The following is a 22,921-nucleotide window of genomic DNA, read 5'->3' on the forward strand; positions in this document are numbered from 1 at the left end:
ACGTATATCTCGGGAAAAGGCCATGAAGGCAAAATTAGAGAGATTCAAGCCCACACATAGCCAATCGTTCTTCGCACGAGCAATCCCACTGGGACAGGAAAAGAGAGAAGTGACACTGAAACACAAAGTACCCTCCGCCACAAACCGTAAAGTTGCTTGAGGTATGTAGATACAGATGTATATGTAGATGAATGTGAGTTCTTTAGCCATTCCTGGTACAATTTGATACGGGATAATCCGTTCTATTAGAATACCAGCAGCGCTGTAATGCTATGATTTTTGTGCCTGAAGTTCTTCTAGTTTCGTTGGAGCCGTTGGAGGTCGGTAATAGTGAATGCAAGCGGCCTGTCACACTTACATACTCCAAACACAATTGATTTTACAAGCTATTCGACGCTTTGTAAGTTTACGACACCAGAGGACGACACTTGCGGTGGTAATCACTCGCATTGTTCAGTACAGGTGCAGGATAAGTTTAATTACCAATAAATAAACAATCAAAAATTCATAAATAAAAAGAATGAAAAATTATCTTTCCTGGTTACTAAAAATATATTCCATAATGTGGCACCTGTTTTATACTCGAATTCCGACACAGCGAGTGCATAATTCAGGCGTATTGATCCACATGTTAACATTTATGTGAGGGTCGCCTCGTCAGACGATTGTACAACACAAGAAATAGATCATTTCGTTCAAGTCAATTATTAATTTATCGATTGAAATGTAAGATGATTCACTGATCAAAGAAAACTCTCAGTGACAGTTCATTATGTCATGGATAATGGAATTACTCCACACGGAACTGCAAGCAGAAGAAACTGGTCTTGAAAAAAAAATTGTGGTGGTATTGACTTCACTGAATAAAAGGGGACGCCATATGAATGCTCTTGGAATACTACTACCAAACAAGCCAATAACCTTTCAAAGTCTGAGCAGCTCGAAAATGCAATAATACTGGAGAAGATCGACCCATAATCAAAGTCCAAGAAATCCGATATAAAAAGGAAATTCACGCCGTAAAATAAACCCGCAAATAATGAGTTGCTCAGAGGAAAAACAGGGTAAATGCAAACCGATACACTTACTCCAAAAGAACAGCGAAAGAAGCTGGGAGGGACACGTTTCTATATCTCCGAAACAAAACATCCACCGGATTGTGAACACCATGTCCCCGAACACAACTGACTGACCTACGAGGGTCACTCCAAAAGAAATGCACACTATTTTCGTAAAAATACAGTTTTCATTATGCATACGTGAAAGTTTTATGGCGTGTAGATACATCCTTCCCACTTGTTTTCAATCTTAGGTCAACCTGTTCCCGTGAGTGGCGCCGTCACAGCAGCATGGCTTCAAGATGGTTGCTACACTTGACGTTCGTCAGAAACAACGTGCTGTCATAGAATTCCTGTGCTGTGAAAACGAGACAGTGGGAAACATCCGCAAGAGGTTGAAAAAGGTATGTGGAGATGCTGCTGTTGAGTGTAGTACAGTTAGGCGGTGGGCAAGCAGGTTACGTGATGAAAGCTGGCACGGCAAAATTGAGGATTGTCCTCGCAACGGCAGGCCTCGTACTGCACATGCTCCAGACATTGTGCAGAGAGTTAAAGAGTTGGTGACTGCTGACAGACGCATCACAGTGAACGAATTGTCACGTTTGGATAGGGGAAGGAAGTGTCTGCAGAATACTGAAAGTGTTGGCGTTAAAAAAGGTTTGTGCCAGGTGGGATTCCAGTATGTTGATAGTGGCTCACAAAGGAACAAGAAAAACGATATGCAGCGAACTTTTTAACAGTACGAGAATGGTGGAGATGAATTTCTTGGAAGAATTGTGACAGATGATGAAACATGGCTCCATCATCTTTCACCAGAGACGAAGAGGCAATCAATGGAGTGGCATCATGCAAATTCACTCAAGAAAAAAAAAATTCAAAGCCACACCTTCTCCTGTAAAAGTTATGGCTACGGAGTTTTTTGATTCCGAAGGACTCTTGCTTGTGGACTTCATGCCAAGTGGAACCACCATAAATTCTGATGCATATGTGACGACACTGAAGAAACTTCAAGCTCGACCGAGTCGTGTTAGACCACATCGGCGAAAGCAGGGTGTTTTGCTGTTGCACGACAATGCACGGCCACATGTCAGTAAACAAACCACGGAAGCGATGACAAAACTCTGATGGACAACACTGAAACATCCGCCTTACAGTCCTGACCTGGTTCCATGTGACTATCATCTCTTTGGGAAAATGAAAGACTCTCTCCGTGGAACAAGGTTTGAAGATGATGACTCCCTTGTGCCCGCTGCCAAACAGTGGCTCCAACAGGTTGGTCCAGAATTTTACCGTGCGGGTATACAGGCGCTGGTTCCAAGATGGCGTAAGGGAGTTGAGAGGGAAGAAAATTATGTGGAGAAATAAAAATATTGTTCCTAAAGGATGTATCTACACACGGTACAACTTTCAAACATTTAGAAAAAAGATGGAGTTTTAAAAAAATAGTGTGCGTTTCTTTTGGAGTGACCCACATATATTCCTCACCGCTCCTGTACGCTACTGGAGGAGGGGTCGAATTCCGAGTTCTGCCACCACGGCAGCCGAGAATTTCTCGTCACATTCATAACTGCAGCTGACGTCCCAAAATTTTCTCCAAATATGCTTGTTGTATTTCTGCAAACTGATTAGAAGTTGGTGGTGGACGGGCTTTGATCCCGATAGGCTAAAATTGGTGTGATGCAAAATGCAGCTCGTTCCCACGTTGTGTACTGTAATATGGCGGTGTCTCTTTCCCTGTGATCGCTTCTAGGATATCCCGAAGGCGTTTCTGGCTACCAAACAGGCACCACTTGTTTTTCTCACAGCTCTGAGAACACGCCTTATGGTACCCTTGTCTGGGAGCGCCATTACTTGCACCAGCATCCTCACGCGGCTCTAGTCTCCTTGGAGGAATGCAGGGTTACGTCCCAAAAATCCGATCCTCGGCCACCATAAGTCCAAAGTTTGCACTCGGTCTCCTTCACCACGTTACTGCAATAAGGAATTTAAAGAGCTCAATACTCCAGACTTTACAAGCTATGTTCCTAATCCAGAAAATTTCGGATAGTACAACAGCTATGACTATACTAATGGTCGCTTAGTGACATGTGACTAACCATTTACGTAACTGCGTGTCTCGTAGTTCGTTCGGTGACTACGGCCACGCCTACTTCAAAGGACACCTGATGTGGGAGGAATTGGAATTAAGATGGGCTAGTGACAAGCATGATATTTTTTGGCAGATTCAAAACCTCAAAAGCAACTTGCTACCCATTCGCCTCTGCTAATACTGTTTTCACGTTTTCGTTCCACTTCATATCGCTTTCTTAGTTAAAATACTGTATTTTGGCATCTTTAAACGAGTGGTTTAAATTTGTATAGGATCTACGCTGTGTAATATTGGATTCATTTTAATAATGCAGGAGTGATGGTGAGCTGCAATCTGCTTCTCCACTTTCATAATTAAGAGCACGCCCAAACTCTTAAAATTGGTTCATATTTTTAGAAATTGGTTCTCATTCATATTTGTGCAGAATTTAGTCACAGGTTACGTAGGAAATATTTAGCGCACTTTACGGAAAACAAAACATCTGTAGATATGTTATTAAGCAAGATGCTTGTGCCGAAAGTGTAGGCTACTTAATTAGGAAATGGATTTTTGTCTATGGCGATGGGACCGTCCGCTGACACGTTCGCTCTGATATTCTGTTTAATAGCGGTTAAGTAAACACGTCACTGTATTGACAATACAAACGGAATATTAATAAGGTAGCCTTACTTCAGCAGTTGGGTTATTTATTATAGGGGATGCCTGACGTGATTATAACGGGAATACGGTGTATCGCATTTTTCACGTGATACCACACGAATAAAACAGGGGGCTTAGCAGCACTACACAAAAACATTTCTTCGGAGACACACTTCAGTAGCACTAAGAATGCACTCAAAACACGATACAACCACAAATGTATAAATGTAATTAAAAATAATCAATAAAAATACCATAAAATGAGTGTGGTGGCTTTATACATCAAATTACAGTAACTTAACTCCGACTCAACAGGCCTCAGCACACAGGCGTCACTTGATGCGGACATGGAGGGCATGTGGTCAGCACACCACTCTCCCGGCCGTATGTCAGTTTGCTAGACCGGAGCCGCTACATCTCAATCAAGTAGCTCCTCGGTTTGCATCACAAGGGCTGAGTGGACCCTCCTATGCCAACAGCGCTCGGCAGATCAGATGACCACCCATCCAAGTGCTAGCCCTGTCGGACAGTGCATAACTTCGATCATCTGACGGGAACCATTGTGGCCACAGTGGCAAGGCCGTTGGCCTCAGTTTACAGTAATAATCATTTATTTGGAATGAATTTTTATGTTGTATGTGAAACAAGCTTTCGCAGAATAGTCAGTGAATGTTTATTACACATAAAATATTTATACAGGGTGTTACAAAATGGTACGGCCAAACTTTCAGGAAACATTCCTCACACACAAATAAAGAAAATATGTTATGTGGACATGTGTCCGGAAACGCTTAATTTCCATGATAGAGCTCATTTTAGTTCCGTCAGTATGTACTGTACTATCTCGATTCACCGCCAGTTGGCCCAATTGAAGGAAGGTAATGTTGACTTCGGTGCTTGTGTTGACATGCGACTCATTGCTCTACAGTCTGCATCAAGCACATCAGTACGTAGCATCAACAGGTTAGTGTTCATCACGAACATGGTTTTGCAGTCAGTGCAATGTTTCGTAATGCGGAGTTCGCAGATGCCCATTTGATGTATGGATTAGCACGGGGCAATAGCCGTGGCGCGGTACGTTTGTATCGAGACAAATTTCCAGAACGAAGGTGTCCCGACTGGAAGACGTTCGAAGCAATTAATTGGCGTCTTAGGGAGCACGGAACATTCCAGCCTATGACTAGCGACTGCGGAAGACCCAGAACGACGAGGACACCTGCAACGGACGAGGCACTTCTTCGTGCAGTTGACGATAACCCTAATGTCAGCATCATAGAAGTTGCTGCTCTACTAGGTAACGTTGACCACGTCACTGTATGGAGAGTGCTACGGGAGAACCAGTTGTATCCGTACCATGTACAGCGTGTGCAGGTACTATCAGCAGCTGATTGGCCTCCACGGGTACACTTCGGCGAATGGTTCATCCAGCAATGTGTCAATCCTCATTTCAGTGCAAATGTTCTCTTTACGGATGAGGCTTCATTCCGAAGTGATCAAATTGTAAATTTTCAGAATCAACATGTGTGGGCTGACGAGAATCCGCCGAAATTGTGCAATCACGTAATCAACACAGATTTTCTGTGAACGTTTGGGCAGGCATTGTTGGTGATGTCTTGATTGGGCCCCATGTTCTTCCACCTACGCTCAATGGAGCACGTTATCATGATGTCATACGGGATTCTCTACCTGTGCTGCTAGAATATGTACCTTTACAAGTACGACACAACATGTGGTTCATGCACGATGGAGCTGCTGCGCATTTCAGTCGAAGTGTTCGCACGCTTCTCAACAACAGATTCGGTAACCGATGGATTGGTAGAGGCGGACCAATTCCATGGCCTCCACGCTCTCCTGACCCCAACCCTCTTGACTTTCATTTATGGGGGCATTTGAAAGCTTTTGTCTACGCAAGCCCGGTACGAAATGTAGAGACTCTTCGTGCTCGTATTGTGGACGGCTGTGATACAATACGCCATTCTCCAGGGCTGCATCAGCGCATCAGGGATTCCATGCGACGGAGGGTGGATGCATGTATCCTCGCTAACGGAGGACATTTTGAACATTCCCTGTAACAAAGTATTTGAAGTCACGCTGGTACGTTCTGTTGCTGTGTGTTCCCATTCCATGATTAATGTGATTTGAAGAGAAGTAATAAAATGAGCTCTAACATGGAAAGTAAGCTTTTCCGGACACATGTCCAAATAACATATTTTCTTTCTTTGTGTGTGAGGAATGTTTCCTGAAAGTTTGGCCGTAACTTCTTGTAACACCCTGTATATGATAATGGATAGATTCCCAAAGACGTCGTATGAGCACTGAATTTATTCTGTGCCTGATGTTTGACTTTTTCCATTTCGACGAAGTCAGCCTGAATGCAGAAGTTCAAAAAATGGCTCTGAGCTCTACGGGACTTAACATCTGTGGTCATCAGTCCCATAGACCTTAGAACTACTTAAACCTAACTAACCAAAGGACATCACACACATCCATGCCCGAGGCAGGATTCGAACCTGCGACCGTAGCGGTCACACGGTTCCAGACTGAAGCGCCTAGAACCGCACGGCCACACCGGCCGGCAATGCAGAAGTACTGACTGTCTTAATTTCAAGTTTGACGTCGGATAACAAATGACAAAATAATATTTTCCGTCGTGCGATATAATCACAAATTAACTTTTCCGATCTTTTTCTTTGATTTACTACACACATCAAAAAAGGTTTGCATCACCCTGCTTCCCAAAACTCCTGAAGATAGACGTCGACTGTAGATATTGCATCACAGACACAGTCCCTTCGACTGTTCAGAGATGTCACCCAAAGATGTAAACTACCATGCATGAGCAGCGCCTGTTAGAAAGGGGATCCGATAGTTGATTAGTTCCAGTCATTCCACCAGCTCGGGTTGTCTGTAGTTCAACCATACCAAGACGGTCAATACCGCGCTTCGATCGCGTCCGCATTCTTATTTCGTGCCAGGAAGGGCTCTCAACAAGGGAATTGTCCATGCGTCTGGGAGTGAACGAAAGCGATGTTGTTCGGACATGTAGGAGATACAGAGAGACAGGAACTGTCGATGAGATGCCTCGCTCAGGCCGCCTAAGGGCTTTCCTTGCAGCCACAGAACGTTGTTTATGACTCATACTGTGCGCAATAGGCTGCATGATGCAACTTCACTCGCGACGTCCATTTCGTAGTCCATCTTTGCAACCGCGATACCATACAGCGCGGTACAGACAGGCCCAAGAACATGCCGTATGAACCCCTAACGATTCGCATCACGTTCTCTTCACCGATGAGCGTCGCATATGTCTTCAACAAGACAATCGACGGAGACGTGTCTGGAGTCAACCCGGTCAAGCTGAAAGCCTTAGAAACACTGTCCCGCATGTGCAGCAAGGTGGAGGTTCTCTGCACTTTTGGGGTGGCCGACGTACGCCGTTGGTGGTCAGGGAAGGCACCGTAACGTAAGGAATGCCATCCTCCGACCGACAGTGAAACCATATCGGCAGCATATTGGCAAGGCATTCGTCTTCATGGACGACAGCTCACGCCCCATCGTGCACATCTGGTGAATGACATCCGTCGACTAGTGTGGTCAGCGTGTTCTCCAAACATGAGCCCCATCGAACATGCCTGGGATCGATTGAAAAGGGCTGTTTATGGACGACGTGACCCTACAACGACTCTGAAGGATCTACGCCGAATCGCCGTTGAGGAATGGGACAGTATGGACCAAAACTGCCTTGATCAACTTGTGGATAGTATGCCACGACGAATACAGGGTTGCATCAATGTAAGAGAACGTGCTACAGGGTATTAGAGGTACCGGTGTATACAGAAGTCTAGATCACTACCTCTGAAGGTCTTGCTGTGTGGTGGCACAGCATGCAATATGTGGTTTTCATGAGCAATAAAAAGGGCGGGAATGATATGTTGATCTCTATTCCAAATTTCTGTACAGGATCTGGAACTCTCAAAACTGAGATGATGCTAAATTTTTTATGTATGTATAAAACCGTTCTTTTAGCAAAATTTTATGATTCTAGATGAACGGGATGTAATCAACAGCTTTTGATGTGTGAGTGTGCGATTAGGAAAACATAGAACCTGAAGGGCTGTGTCTTACAACTGCACTGACTTAGAAGCTTCCTTATTTTAGGAACACAAAAGAACCACAGACCTCACTATGTGTCATAAATTTCAAATTCATACGTCTACTCGTTCTCAGAACAAAGGTTTTCACATGGGCTACATTTTAACTTACACAAAGTACTGCAATTACAGCATTGACTTCTGTTACTTTACTGTGTCTTATTTCACCCAAGTTGTTCGAAGGCAGGCAGTCCTCCACAAGCCACCACAAAATTTCACACAACGCAAGGCAAGCCGACCTTGTAGGCGAACGGTGAGATGCGAGAACGGCAAGATCCTCATCGGCCAGTCCATCGTAGCGGCAGTTCTCCCGACGCCACACAACTGTCACTCATTTGCATTTGTTAAAACTGAGAACGCAAAACGGCTTTGGTTGATATCTTCTAACTGCTATGAAGCACACGCAAAAGCACTCCGTCTTCGGGCCACGAGTGGCCTACCGGGACCGTCCGACCGCCGTGTCATCCTCCGAGGGGGACGCGGATAGGAGGGGCGTGGGGTCAGCACACCGCTCTCCCGGTCGTTATGATGGTATTCTTGACCGAAGTCACTACTGTTCGGTCGAGTAGCTCCTCAATTGGCATCACGAGGCTAAGTGCACCCCGATAAATGGCAACAGCGCATGGCGGCTGGATGGTCACCCATCCAAGTGCCGGCCACGTCCAACAGGGCTTAACTTCGGTGATCTCACGGGAACCGGTGTATCCACTGCGGCAAGGCCTTTGCCAAGCACACGCAAGGTAGGTGAAGAACGAGCGATCGAGAGAGCTAGCTGCACCAGCCAATTCAACCGACAAATTACAGATAGCACGGAAGTCAACTTTTAGCTTCGAAGTGCCACTCATTATTGAACCCATATATCTACCTTCGTTAATGTAGCAAATATAGACTTGAGAAATAGAATGTATCTCCTTGCACCACTCATTATTTGATAAATGCCAGTTTTTATCTTGTTACAAAAGTCACTGGCAGGTGAGCACTGGCATAAGTAAAAAATGACTTGAACTAAAATAGGAAAACACATGGAAAATAATAAGAAAAATCTGTAAAAGCAATTAGTATAACCGTTTATTATAATATGTTCAAAATCAAACCACATTTACTACCACTAGAATGCAGAGCCACTGTACCTAATGTTGTTGTGGGACCACGACTCTTTGGCAGGTGAAATGGTGGCTGACGTTCAACGAGCCGTACACGTTCACCCGCGGCTACGCCTCCAGCGGCAGTCAGGCACCTTCACAGAACGCTCCGGGCATCGGCGACTACCTGGCGGCGCACACCGTCATCAGGGCACACGGCATGGTCTACCGGCTCTACGACGAGCAGTACCGCCCCACGCAGAATGGTAGGTCCAGACGCTTCACAGCAATTCACCTGCTCTCATCTTCCTTCTTCTACTTCTTCTTCTTTTTCTTATGCCTTTGTCCCGCGTCAGTGCAGGGTAGGCGACGTAATTTACGCATTTGGCATAGTTAATTTAAGAGGTGACCGGATACCCTTCACGTTGCTATCCCGTTACCCCCAGAGACTGACCGTATGTACGCCTAGCTGTCTGCTTGTAGTGTTATTCATATGAAAGTGACCGAAAGTTTTCTAAATATTTGCGGAGTGTGTAACTGAAGTGGAGGTTTGGTACCAGACCGGTATTGATCTAGTGAGATGTGGGAAACTGCCTAGAAACCACTTCAAGGGTGGCCGGCACGTCGGTCCTAGTGTTAAATCCGCCGTGAAGTGGCCAACTCGCTTCAAAACCTGGACATAACAGAAAATTGGATATAAAACCCTGCAAAACGGTGTTCTTTTTAGATTCTTTGCATTACTGAGCAGGGATCTGATGTTGGAATTACCTATTTGACACATCAAAAATTATAAATTTAGAAGATTCCAGTAAAACATCGGGTGTCAAGTATTGTGAGGTCGCTTATAATGAAGCAGAAGTCGAGATGACGTACTGAAATGCTGGATTCTATATTTTACATTTTTAAATCGAAATCGTAGTCTTTTTTGTCGCTTGTATCATTATCGCTACCAGAAGCACCGCTGTCTGATTGTCTATCGACAGATGGTTCGAAAAACCGATCTTTTACCTTAGGTGGCATCTTTTTATCCACTTCAGTTGTCATTCTCTGGAATCCCCGGATGAGCGATTCCGAAAGTGGCACAGGCCGAGGGAATACGTCACGCATGCAAAGAGCGTACCACTGAATTGCTGAAGTGCCTAAACAATGCGAATGACGTCAGATGTAGCAGATATAAATATAAAAAACTTGCTTACTTTGCTTAATTTCATTCTATAGTGTCATATGGGATCGTATTCTGGGGTAACTCGTCAAACCGAGCAAAACTTTTCAGAGTCAGAGGCATATAATAAGATATGTTTGTGGTGTAAATTCAAGAAGATCATGTAGAAATTCGTTTAGAAATTCGTTCAAGCAACTGCGTATCGTAACCTCTGTTTCTCAGTATATTTATTCCTTAATGGAATATGTTGCAAATGGTTCAAATGGCCCAAAGCATGACATCGGAGGTCATCAGTCCCATAGACTTAGAACTACTTAAACCTAACTAATCTAAGGACATCACTGGTTCCGACTGAAGCGCCTAGAACCGCTCGGTCACAGCGGCCGGCTATGTTGCAAATAACATATCTCTGTTTTTAATACTAGGAATAATAACGAATTACAGAAACCTCTAAAACTACTTACTTTGATTCAGAAAGGACCCCAGTATTCAGAAACACACATATTCAATAAACTGCCATCAACCATTAAAAACTTGGATTTAGATAAAGAACAGTTTAAAGAGGGTTTGAAAGACTCTTTGCTAGGCAACTGCTTCTGCTCCATGGATAGGTGTCTTAACAGAAACTGTTAGACCAGCTTAGGTAAAAATATTTGTAGATACCAGTTTTCACAGCACTTGGTTACAACAGTCGAGATTAGATATTTTGTGCATCATAAAGTTATTAAAAGTGTATAACTACGTAGGCTTGAACTTAAATAGTGGCAATCTGCTGTGGAGACACTATGCAATGGAATCTACTATTGTCGCTGACAGCACACGTTGTTGACGTACCTACCTTACCACCGACCAAATGGACTCGCCCGTCCTACGTCACCGGCGTGCGCACTGTCGAGGGGAACACAGTCACTTGTGAGCGAGCAGTCTAGCGTAACGGTGTCACTATGTCTTCTAAACAGGAACAACGAAGTTTCATCAAGATTGTATGTGCCAGAGGTCGTACAGCACGACAGTGTCATCAAGGTCTTCAAGAGGAGTGCGGGGAATCGGCATTGCCGTACAGAACAGTGACACGCTGGGTGAAAGCCTTTAACGAAGGTCGGAAAACTGTAGCAGACATGCAGGGGTCAGGTCGTTCTGGCATCTGTGAAGAAGAAGTGCATGCTGTTCGTTTTTGGAGCATCACCTACGACCAGCTTTGCGAAATAAGCGGTGACACTTTCTGCGCAACCCACCCATCATTTGGCACGACAATGTGCTGTCGCACACAGCGCTAGTTGTGGCTGCTCTGTCGGGTCGATGGGACTGGGAAGTACTGCACCATCCACCATACTCCCCGGACTTAAGTCCTTGTGACTTTTATTTGATTTCGAAGATGAAGGAACCACTTCGTGTGATTCGCTTCAGAACTGTTCCAGAGATTCGACAGGCAGTAGACAGCTCCATTCGCACCATCAACAGAACAGGCTCTGCTAACGGTATACTACGCCTTCCACCTCTCTGGCAACGGGTTCTACACAACGCTGGTGACTATTTTGAAGGACAGTAACAGGTGCAAACATGTAACTCTTTTGTATCGGTTGTGAATAAATAGTTGCCACTATTTAAGTTTCAACCCACGTATATTTCATTCTGACAGTGTATTAATTCTGTAAATATTAGTGTGACGTAAAATTTGCAATCCTCAAACCGTCAAAAAGGGCAATCATAAGGAAACACAAACATAGGCCTGTAGTTCATAAAGATTTATTGCACACGTCCCCAAAAATAGTTTTACAAAATCTTTTACAAAACCGGCCTTCCAATAGCCACCAATAACAAATATATTTACAAACCTTGTACAGTCGTTACAAGAGTAAATGGAATGAAACAAGAAAAGCAAAGATCCTTCCTCTTAACTAAACAACAAATAGACCTAGATAAATATAGATGATAAGCAAGCATAATAGCCCACAAATTTAACAGGAATTTACCGGGACTAAATCCTCGTTGGTAAAACAAGCAACAGAACAGAACATTAAATAACAAATATTAAGTAAAGGAGCAAATTCCCCAACGGGAAACTTAGACTAATAAACAGATCATAGATCAACGTAATTTCACCAATTATATTGTGAGCTATTCCACTGAACTCACTCGTGAAATCCCTTCAAGTATAACAATAATATTTAGGCAGAAAAGAAAGTTATGTTAATAGCCAGTTCAAGTTCCACGCAACAGCGGCCAAACCCCCAACGGATGACCCACCTTAATACAAGAGTGACCCAATTACTAGGAACAAGGGAGGCGCCTTGGCGCTGCCAGAACACATTGACGAGAGGAATCTCCAAATAATTACAAGAGAGAGTACTCAACTTCTGTCAACTACTGGGGCGAGCAGCGACTCTGTCAGGATACAGAGAAGTAGCGCCGAACCTCACCAAAACGTAGCTGGCCGAGCTAACGGCGTCCGAACATATTTCAATCAAGGCGCCGCCCCCTGTACTGGTCAATCCGGAGCTAATTGTGCCCGCTGCTCGTAGTACACTGTACCAAAAAAAGAAACCAGACAACCAAACCAAAGGACACAACACAAACCCTCTTATTTTGAGAGTTATGCCCAATTTAAATTTAATACCCTTAATGCATGGAAGACCTCAAACAAACAGCATGGGAAATTATTCACTTCTTCCAGCTCATAATTCTGTACTCCTACAGGCAGACCCCAATAACAAGCATAGTCTGGAGAAGTTAACGGCCTGCTGAACCAAGAGCATAAAAACCCATAATACAAGACACCAAAGTCACGACCCCTTCAAACGGAGACCACAGAACAAATCATAAGATACTCAAGTAACATTACAAGCACACTGTCTTCACACTAAACGTGTCCTCCGCAATATCGTAGAATGTCTCATGCAGCCTCCACACTACTCACGCTTAGTGCTCCCGTCTCTGATCAAAGTCTTACACTTTTAACTCCACTACTCAACATATACCGGAACCAATAGTGAATTCCTTATTCCCGCCACTTGAGACACGAGTACAATCTACATAAGATCTCGGAAGATTAAAGTCGGCACGCGCATATTTTTTGTATTTCTGTTCTATTCAGGTCTGACCTGAGTTGGATCAATGTGCACGGGGCGGATTCAATCCTAGGCCAGTGCACTACACCAACTCGAAAACGGTGCCTTACAATAGACAACTGTCCGGACCAGTTACCACGTTTCTAGGACGGGGACTTCCAGCTTAAACATTTGCCTTACGACCAAGGGCCCCGACAACCCTGCTTTGAACTAGGCGACTGGAACTATTTTTAATTTAGTTCAGGAATGACGTGTCTTAGACAAAATATATGAGAGAGTACAGAAGTTAATACACAGCAATTGTACTAAATATGTGGTTTATGAAACACATTTTGGGATTGCGGTACTCGGTTATCGGTGCTATGAAACCAGGAAAACACAATCCATTTTTCCACATTATTACAATCTCAGATATTCGGCAAGCCATTGGTATGGCTATTTTCATTTAATATGAGAATGACGCTCTGCTAAGAGGATAATGAACAAGCAGAATGTTAGAATAACGGATTATAAAAGCGAAATGGACTGCAGTGACTCTGCATGCTGGCCGCTAACTAAATACCTGTAACATGATGCAGGTCGTTTTTTTCTTCACATTCTCAGAGAGCTTGGGATAGGGGCACACACTGGATCCGTGACAGACAAAACAGTGTGGGACGAAACAAAGCAGCAGAATTTAAAAGCCACCAAAGTCTCTGACATTCTCACAGGAAAGGTGTTGTCTCCATGAAAGTTGCCCTGCGGGATCACTTCTACTGCTCGTCACCAGCCTAGCAGCCAAGTAGTGCCTAGGCGACGAGCTGTTGTCAGTGGCAGACCGGCGCTCTGCCATGTTCTGTAGAGTGCCTTCAGTAAATAACAGTCTAGCACTTTCCTAAAAATCGCGGCTAGCACGAAAATAAAAGCCTCGGCTCCATTACAGTTTTTACTTTCTGAGAACCTCTGATATGACGCTACCTGATGGGTGCAAAAATGCTGATGGAAATGATTGTGGTGTGATGAACAAGGATCACAAAGAGAGGCTTTTAGGGAAAGAGGGGTTGATGAAAGAGTCACTGGACTTTTAATGTGCCGTGTTTTTCTTGGTGGGAATTTTGCGGAAGAAGCAATCATAGCATTGTGGGCTAAGTGTTCTTATTCATTGATAGGCGGTCATGTCTTGTTTGGCAGGAAGAAAATAGTAGGTTGTACGGTTCTTCTAGAAAGGAGACCGAGTTAGAAGAGGGAGGCGGGTGTGCATGGAAGAGTTCGTCCGAAGATGGAGACGGGGATGGATTTAGGAGTTCCTTCACGGTTCAGTGTTCGTATAGGTGGAACAGCGCTCCATGTTCCATACTTCAGAGAGACAGCTATGACGGAAATGCTCTGCATGTCTCATGCTGATACTTTATGGACAGCATTATTAGTAGCACCGGCACCTTAGAAAAACCCTTGATCAGAATTTAGTCAAGGCACTGCAGATATGTCTCAAATCCAGTAGTGCTATGGGCAGACGCTTGCACTTCCCAGCCCAACCGACAGCCCATAGCCACTGTGTTCGTTTTGTTAGATGTACATTGATTATTTTTGCATCAAACGGATATGTTTTGGTTGGTTGATTTGGGGGAAGGGACCAAACAGCGAGATCATCGGTTCATCGGGTTAGGGGAGAATGGGGAAGGAAGTCGGACCTGCCCTTTCAAAGGAACCATCCCAGGATTCGCCTGTAGCGATTTAGGAAAATTATGGAAAAGCTCGGTGGGCATGCTATCAGGACTTTCAAGTAGCCCTGAGAACCAGCAGATACACGTAGTACATTCCATGCAGTGCATCTTTGAAACATTGAGGTTGTTAGATAGTCCTATGTATTTCATATTTGAGTATTTGGTTGAATAAATGAATGTATTCATTTGAAACTGGTTTCAGTTAACATTTTCATTTAATCTTATTTTAATATTGTGCAGTTCTCCACTTTAGGTTCGACAGCTAGTGCCATAATTTCGTTTGTGCACAGTAATTCAGCTCCTGTCTTACAGGTGTGTCCAGCTTTCAACTAATTTTCTCCATCATGGTAATCATATGAAACACACACTGGGTTTTGCAGTTGTATGTACTAAAATAAGAAGCTTACGGTTCGTGAATGTGTATTTGTTCATGTGTATATTGGGTAAGGTCGAAAACTTGTAAACAGTTTGCTGGCGAATCGCTTATTAAATATTTCAGATTATGGACTGAGAGTAAACAGGAAAAAATCACAATTAATGAGATTTAGCAGAGATAAGAATACCAAAAAAATTAACATCAAAATTGGGGATTACGAAGCAGACGAATTTAAGGAATTCTGCTACCTTGTAGTCAAAGTTACTCATGGCGGGCGAAGTAAGAAGGACATAAAAAGCAGATTATTAGGCACAAAAAGAGCATTCCTGCCCATGAAAATTCTACTGACATCAAATATTGGTCTTAATTTGAGGCATAAATTTCTGAGAATGTACTTTTGGAACACAGCATTGTATGCTAATGAATCATGGAAAGAGGGAAATCCGAAACAGAAGAGAATAGATGCGTTAAAAATGTGGTGCTGCAGAAGAATGCTGAAAATCAGGTGGACAGATAGAGAATGAAGAGGTTTTCTGCGGAATCGACAAATGAAGGAACATGTGGAAAACACTGACATGAAAAAGGGACACGATGATAGGACATGTGTTGAGGCGTCATGGAGTAACCTTTTTGGTACTAGAGGGAACTGTAGAAGGTAAAAACTGTAGGGCATGACAGAGATTTGAACACATCCATGGAGTAACTGATGACATGATGAGATGAAGACTGATGACTGATGAGATGAAGAAGCATACTTTAGATACCTAACTTAAACATACGTAAAGAGTTACACAAAGAAAAATTCAACGTCAAGCAATACTCAAAAAACAAAAGAAAATTTCATTTCCCACTTGTTGTATCAGCTGATTTCGGATCTTGGGCATTATCAGTTACTAAGAAAACAAAGATATCTACCCGCGATAAAGTTATGGGGGTTTGAATAGAATTTTACACCACACTTTCTGCATCATCATTGTGTCAAATTGACTCGGCATCAAATTCAGTACAAAAACCATTGTTAATGGTGACGAAGTGCACAAATGCAATCTACTGGACTATAGCTCATTCCACGGTTAATACTGAAGTGAAATACTAAGCGATCAAGTGGAGTGTTTACGTTAGTTTCTTCACAGTTAACGCAGGGAGTGCTAAAACTCATCGTTATGTTCGCTCGCTGTACTGCGTGAAACGATTCGTGGAGTGCTCTCATCACCTATGGTCGCCCGTCCTCACCCTACATAACACCAACATCTGTATCATCCACGATACTTGTGGCGTAGCAAGTAGATTGCTTCAGTGAGAGGTCGGGCAATATTGCAACACAGACACTAATTATTAGTAATTTATTAACGCTTGCTCATGGTAAGTACTTAGGCTTGCAATAATTATTGTCCAAAGAATGTCATGCATTTGATTCTGACACTGAAACGTTGTTTCACATCAGAGTGTAACTGTCATTAACGTGATTAAAATTGAGAGTACAGTTCTGTAGCTGTGACGACATTGTCGTCGTTAGCGATGATTACAGGTGGTCGGTGATTGGGCCGAGACTGGCTGGGCGCCTCTGTGCTCGGACATAAATGACTTCCCGGTGGGAAGCCACAATGAAACACGAGGGTTCCTGACACTGACTGTCTTCACTTGTGGTGCCGTCGTGAGGTTCCAACAGAGGTTCCTGCACGCAACACCGCATACTAGTGTGGTCTAAGGTTCTGTGCTATCTACTCAGCTGCATAATGGGTTTCAGGAGGTATGCCAAATACTTTGGAAGATAGTACTACAGACTAATTATAAGAAAACACTCCTTATGCCAGGAATTCATTTTCAGTGGTTACAGGTTATGGTGTAACCCAACAATATGCTCGTAGGAGAGAAGCAAAGGCAAATAATTCAAAGTCTATTTCCATATGTTCCACTTTCTACTTGAAAGCATTTAGGAATTCTCTTGACAAATCCTCGTGTTGCTCTTCTTATGCCACCTTGGTATTATTTTATCACGGCAAGGTTATTCACAACAGAATGATCAATTCATATTTTGTATTTTCTTTCTCTCTGTAGACTCCATCTTTCGTCCCCACAGGCAAAAAGGTAAAGGAGTAAGTTATGGTGGTACTGTACTTCAAGAATTGTGACAATTTCTATGGGAAGTATGCTTTAGTTGGTATGTCACCTGACAACTTGAATGTGCAAAGGGCCCTTCGTGCTGGAAGAACATATCCATTCTTGTAGCCAAAGGAACCTTTTCCTAAAATGCTGGAAGCTCTTTCTATAAAGTCCATATAACCTGGCCCGATACGACAGTGCGGTAACACATTAGGCCCAGCCAAGCCACTACTTGTCGTACCACACCACAAATCTACAGAGATACGTTCCTGAAAACGTTTCTCCACAAAGACATGTGGGATTTCATCGGATGGAATATGGTTGTGGGCTCCTAAACGTGTGCTGATTATTTACTCCAGAAGAAAGAGCGTAATGGCTGTTCCGTTAGGTGCGGGTTTAATAGCTTCAGTTCTTGCACTTCTTTTTCATCTTGATAGTCTTCAAACACGCATTATAAGACGTCGTGGTCACGTTTACACTAGATGGCTAGTGAAATTCTTATCTCTTGATAACTGTTGGTCCTAGTGAGATCGATATCCAACACATCATAATATTATTTCGTCTATGTGATAGGAAAGCATGTTTTATCACCATGTATCTGTCTGATCTCAGTTTATTTTTCCCCTTTCAGTTACACAGAACGATTATAAAATACTGCATTGTGTTTTGGTGCTTCAAATATGCGTCTCTTTTGCAGGTAAAATCAGTATCACGCTGAACTGTGACTGGTTCGAACCGTACAATGACCTGGAAGAGACTCTGGAGGCTCAGGAACGTATGTTCCAGTTCCAGGTACGATAATTTTATTTTAAAGTATTCTGTTGGTCTTCAGCTCGAGCGTCTGGCTCGTCTATCGACATAATCCTTGAATGAAACAGTCCAATATTGTCAAGAGGTCTACTACCTTACTATTAATGGTTGCTAGGACATAATAAAGCATTTGCCATGGATTAATACACTATTCTAAGTGTAAATTCTAACAAGGTTTTGTATCACATGCATAACTACGAAAAGGAGGGTCCTTAGATTCAAGGGGAGCAGGTAACCTAAGAATAAGGCTTATGAAATTAATAAAATTACTTTCAAATAAAAGCGATGGAATAAAACAATAGGGGAGGGTTCAGGAAAGAACTTTCATGTGCTTAACTAATACTGAATCGTAATTATGTTATATCTTACATGACACATTGTTAGCGACGTTCGTAGATTTCAGAAATGTTTACGATTCAATTGACCGAACAACTCTTCTATAAATCCTAAAAGAATTACGTTTAGAAGCTGTAAACGTGAAAAACGGGTAGTGAAACTAAGAAAGAATAGTGCAGAAACACTGAGATAAAGTCAAGATCAAGGCACAGGAAAAGCAGAAGCATTGTTGAAACAGCATTGTCTTAGGAGGACTACACGGAAACGAGGAAAAGAACACAATAGCCGAAAAAAACACTCTGTATTCGGAAGTCAACATCTTTGTACATCTTTTATAAGGAAATTACTTAGGTAAAACTGAATACCATTTTACTCACCTTGAATATTGTTACTTGGTTGGATTACTTGGTTGGATCCTCCTTAGCGTGTTCTCCCCAAAATTGTACACAAGTTGCTACTAAAGCTTGCCCACCTCTTAGACATAGGCTGTTATCAGGCCATTCATTGTGACAGGAGCGTTCTAGCAAACGCTGTATTGCAAATTTCAGATGGTCTCACAAATGGTGACTCCGGTTCTTGGCAGGAAGTACCGCAGGCTACTGAATTACGTTGATACTGTCTGCTAAAGGAAAGTGTTCATGAAGTAGGTTCGATGTGCTTATGTATTATCTTCAAGTATCAATCAATCGCCAAAATACTGTCGCGCTGGATAATAGATTCGATGGTACTGTGTAGATACCGTACACTCTCAAATTAACGTCGACAGTGGTGAAATCGTTCGACATCTGCACTTGATTATGCGCCGAAATATGACCAAGATACCTCTGAGCTAAACATAGGGAATTGCTTGCGTAGAACATGCAATGGTATACCGGGGCGGCTTTCTCTCTTCTATGGCAGTATTCAGGCGTCAGGCATATACCCCTGTCATCAGTGAAGAGAACCTGACGCCACAGATTAAGGATCTTTTCCACGCGTTCCCAAGCCATGTTCTTCAAGCACCAGCTTACTGGGAGATTCGTACAGTTTTTGGTAACGGACATATAGAGACAGGATTTATCGTGTGAAATCACTTGTGTACTGCGAGGGTCGCCAAGACCGTCGCAGTTGCCTCCAAAACGATGGTGCTCATTTATGTTGCGTTCTGCTCCGGGAATCTACTTGTGAGTTAGAGCTGTTGACTGTGCACGGGCACTAAGAGGCAAATCTTCAATGGCTTTTGTCTCGCAACAGTGACTGAATGTTCGTATAACGTTGCTGTAGTGCAACCAATTCGGAAACTTGCTGTGCTCACCAACCTGCTAGCCTTCAGGTAACAATGCGTGCATATTCTAAGTTCTAAACGACCTTTCTTGGCATGTCGAAAAAACTGAACAATGTACAAAAGCCCAATTGTCCTGTTCACGTTTATACACAGCATACTCTATTGAACTTTACTTACGCCTCTGTTGTAAATGTGAAAGCTGAGAAAGAGGATTCTAGTAATAATAATACCCATACTAATTTAGAAATCATACAATTCATAATGCTGATGAAAAACCTTTCTTTCTGAGTACCGGCATTGCTTGGGTATGCATTTAGTACAGTTCTACTAGTCCATCTCCTCCTCTCACTCTCTTTGTCCATCTTTTCCTTTTCTCTGTTTATTTTATCCTTTCCATCTCTCTGTCCATCTCCAGTTTCAGTCTGTCTGTGTCCATCTCCTCCTCCACCATATCAGTGTCCACGCCCTCCTTCCCCCTGCCTGTCTCTCCATCTCTTTTCGCTCCCTTCTCTGTCCAAGTTATCCCTCCCACTGCAATGGGAGGCTGCTAGTTCTCACCCTCACATTGTTTCTTACCACAGAATAAGTAATACGTGTACCATGTTTGGTCGAAATCGATCCACAAGTTTAGGAGGAGTATTTTACCCACTGCTTTGTCCGAATCCGCATATTAAATACACTATACACGTATCTGTGCACGTATTTAATATGTATGTCTAGCTAATTTCGTGCTGCAGATTCGTTTCCCGCAGATCGAGCTTTATGATATAGTATCTCCTAAAGTATGAGACGCAATTTCAGCGGTATACGTGGATACTGCCTGCGAAACGTGGTTGCAAATGGAGTTAGTATAAAAAAAATAAATTCAAACCTTATAAATCATGCGGCAGTTTTTAATCATCTCAATGTTTATGGAGTCATTTCCCCTGAAGTGTGTGTCGTATAATAATGTAATTTTGCAAGTATATTAACTGGTTTATGTGAATACTGTCTGCAAACTTCCGAATACAGTCAGTAGCGAAGAAGTAATAATCAAACGTCGCGCCTGATTTAATATTTTTTTGCATTAACGGGGAAAATGAAGTAAGCGATAGACATTTATCCATTCATTATTTTTTGGGGGTTATCAGCGAGAAACTGTTTCGCAAAGCTTTTAAATGATTTGGAAAGTTTATTGCTGTCATTCTCAAATGCTGCATGAATAAAATCTGAGTATTCGCCCATTGTGGGCTACATTTCTTTTTAATTACGAACCTCCCCCCCCCCCCCAAACCCCTGTGATTGGTAGATGGTTCTTACCTCAGAGTTACTCTTTCTAGACGTAAGTGATTATACAGGGTGAGTCAAAATATTCATTTAAAGTAAGGGAGAGGCAGTCTATCTTTTACGATATGTACCGAAAATGGGCGCCATCTAGAAATCGACCATATTGAATGTGTCTTTTTTTTTTAATCAAAATGGTTATTGTGATATAAACCAATTGGAAGTAGCAATTATGATTCAAAAGTTAACAAATCATTCTGGCTGGAATTACAGGCTGGACTGTTCTCCATAACGGACAGTCATTTAATGTGGTCTCAATCGAATTCCTCTCGGTCAACGCACATTTGAAGGCGCTGGATCCAATAATCATGCACTAGCTTAACGTTTCCGCAGAAATGCAGGCACACGATTCTTTAAGGTTGCTCGAGAACGTGTGATGACGTCTGCTTCTTATTTTCTCAGCACATTCCAGTTCTTCAAGTGATCCCACAACCAAGTGGTGTGAGATCAGATGTTCTGTGTGGGTATTCCACAGAACTACGTCGGCCAATCCAGTGAACAAGAATCTTAGCATCTAACCACTGACAAAAAACTGCTCCGTAGTATGGTGTTGCCCATCCTGATGAAATTAAGGAGTAAAGCTGCCATCTACATTCAGAACTAACGGAAATACCGTTTTTTGCAGAATTTCGAGGTAGCGTTGACAATTTAGGTTATGGGCAATGAAAATGGGTCCAACTACGCTGGTACCCCATATTCCACACAACATAACTTTTACCTCATCAACTACCGTTGAAGGCTCCATCCAGTGCGGATTCTGGTCACTCCAGTATCCGTGACTGTGACAGTTGACTTCACCACTGACGAAAACGTTTGCCTTACTGAACAAGATATCGTGTACAAAGGAGGGATCTTGTTGAACTTGCTCTAGGGCCCAAGCGCAAAACTACATACGTCTGTCCGGGTGATTCTCTGTTAGGTGCTGGAGGAGGTGATTCTTGAGTGGATGGAACTGATAAGCACGAAGGATTCGTACGATCGATGAGTGGCTGATTCAATATTCTGCTGACAGACGTCGTGTGCTGCAGTGTGGGCTGTTCACGAAAGACACCAAAACCGTTCTTTATGTTGTTCGTTAGCAGCGTTTTTTGGGCGGCCACACTGTGCCTTGTCAGCTCGTCCCAGTTTTTTTAGAATTTGGAAAGTAATCACCTGTGTTGTCTTTCTGGGTGCCGGTTGTTAAAATCTGCCGCCATGCCTCGGAAGTACGATTCTCCAGAGAACAAAATGACCTCAGTTGTCTACTCCTTGGTCAAAGCCATCTTCAGTTACCTGTAACAAAAACGTGTTGTAACTTTTGAACTATAACAACCATCACGAATATGTTTAAAGGAATGAACATCTCAGAAAATTCCGATGTTATTTGATATATAACACGAGCCCCTTTCCATGTAAGAAAAAGATTCCAGATAGCCGATTTCAAGATGGCGCCCATGTTCGGTACATAAGGTAAAAGATAGACCATCTCACCCGTACTTTACTGGAATATTCAGGTTTCCCCATTCCTGCAGATTTCATAACAGGGCGTACTGCGGCTGTTGAGTATCACTGTACATACACACACTCACATACACATCCATTTTTATAATGTGTTTGGACTACGAAATAAGTCACTAGCAGAAACTGTATTTGAGGGAATGAAAGGTGAGAGCGGTAAAGAAAGAGAGAACACTAATGGCAGGTCTGAAAATATGTACATAAGGCAGTACAGGGTTGTGATGTAGCATTTTTAGTGAAATGGGGACAGGTGACGGGAA

At 43.0% G+C, this 22,921-nt stretch overlaps 1 protein-coding gene across 1 annotated transcript in view; it reads left to right on the forward strand.

The window, feature by feature from the left end:
- Nucleotides 1-22,921, forward strand: part of LOC126094839 (myrosinase 1-like) — a 63,525-nt gene that overhangs the window by 19,783 nt on the left and 20,821 nt on the right. Inside the window, exons 5-6 of the mRNA XM_049909435.1 lie at nt 9,102-9,285; nt 18,129-18,223. Of these exons, the coding sequence (XP_049765392.1) occupies nt 9,102-9,285; nt 18,129-18,223 (279 nt within the window). The remainder of the gene's footprint in view (nt 1-9,101; nt 9,286-18,128; nt 18,224-22,921) is intronic.

This window comes from Schistocerca cancellata, chromosome 8 (assembly GCF_023864275.1).
Source record: "Schistocerca cancellata isolate TAMUIC-IGC-003103 chromosome 8, iqSchCanc2.1, whole genome shotgun sequence".
NCBI lineage: Eukaryota > Metazoa > Arthropoda > Insecta > Orthoptera > Acrididae > Schistocerca > Schistocerca cancellata.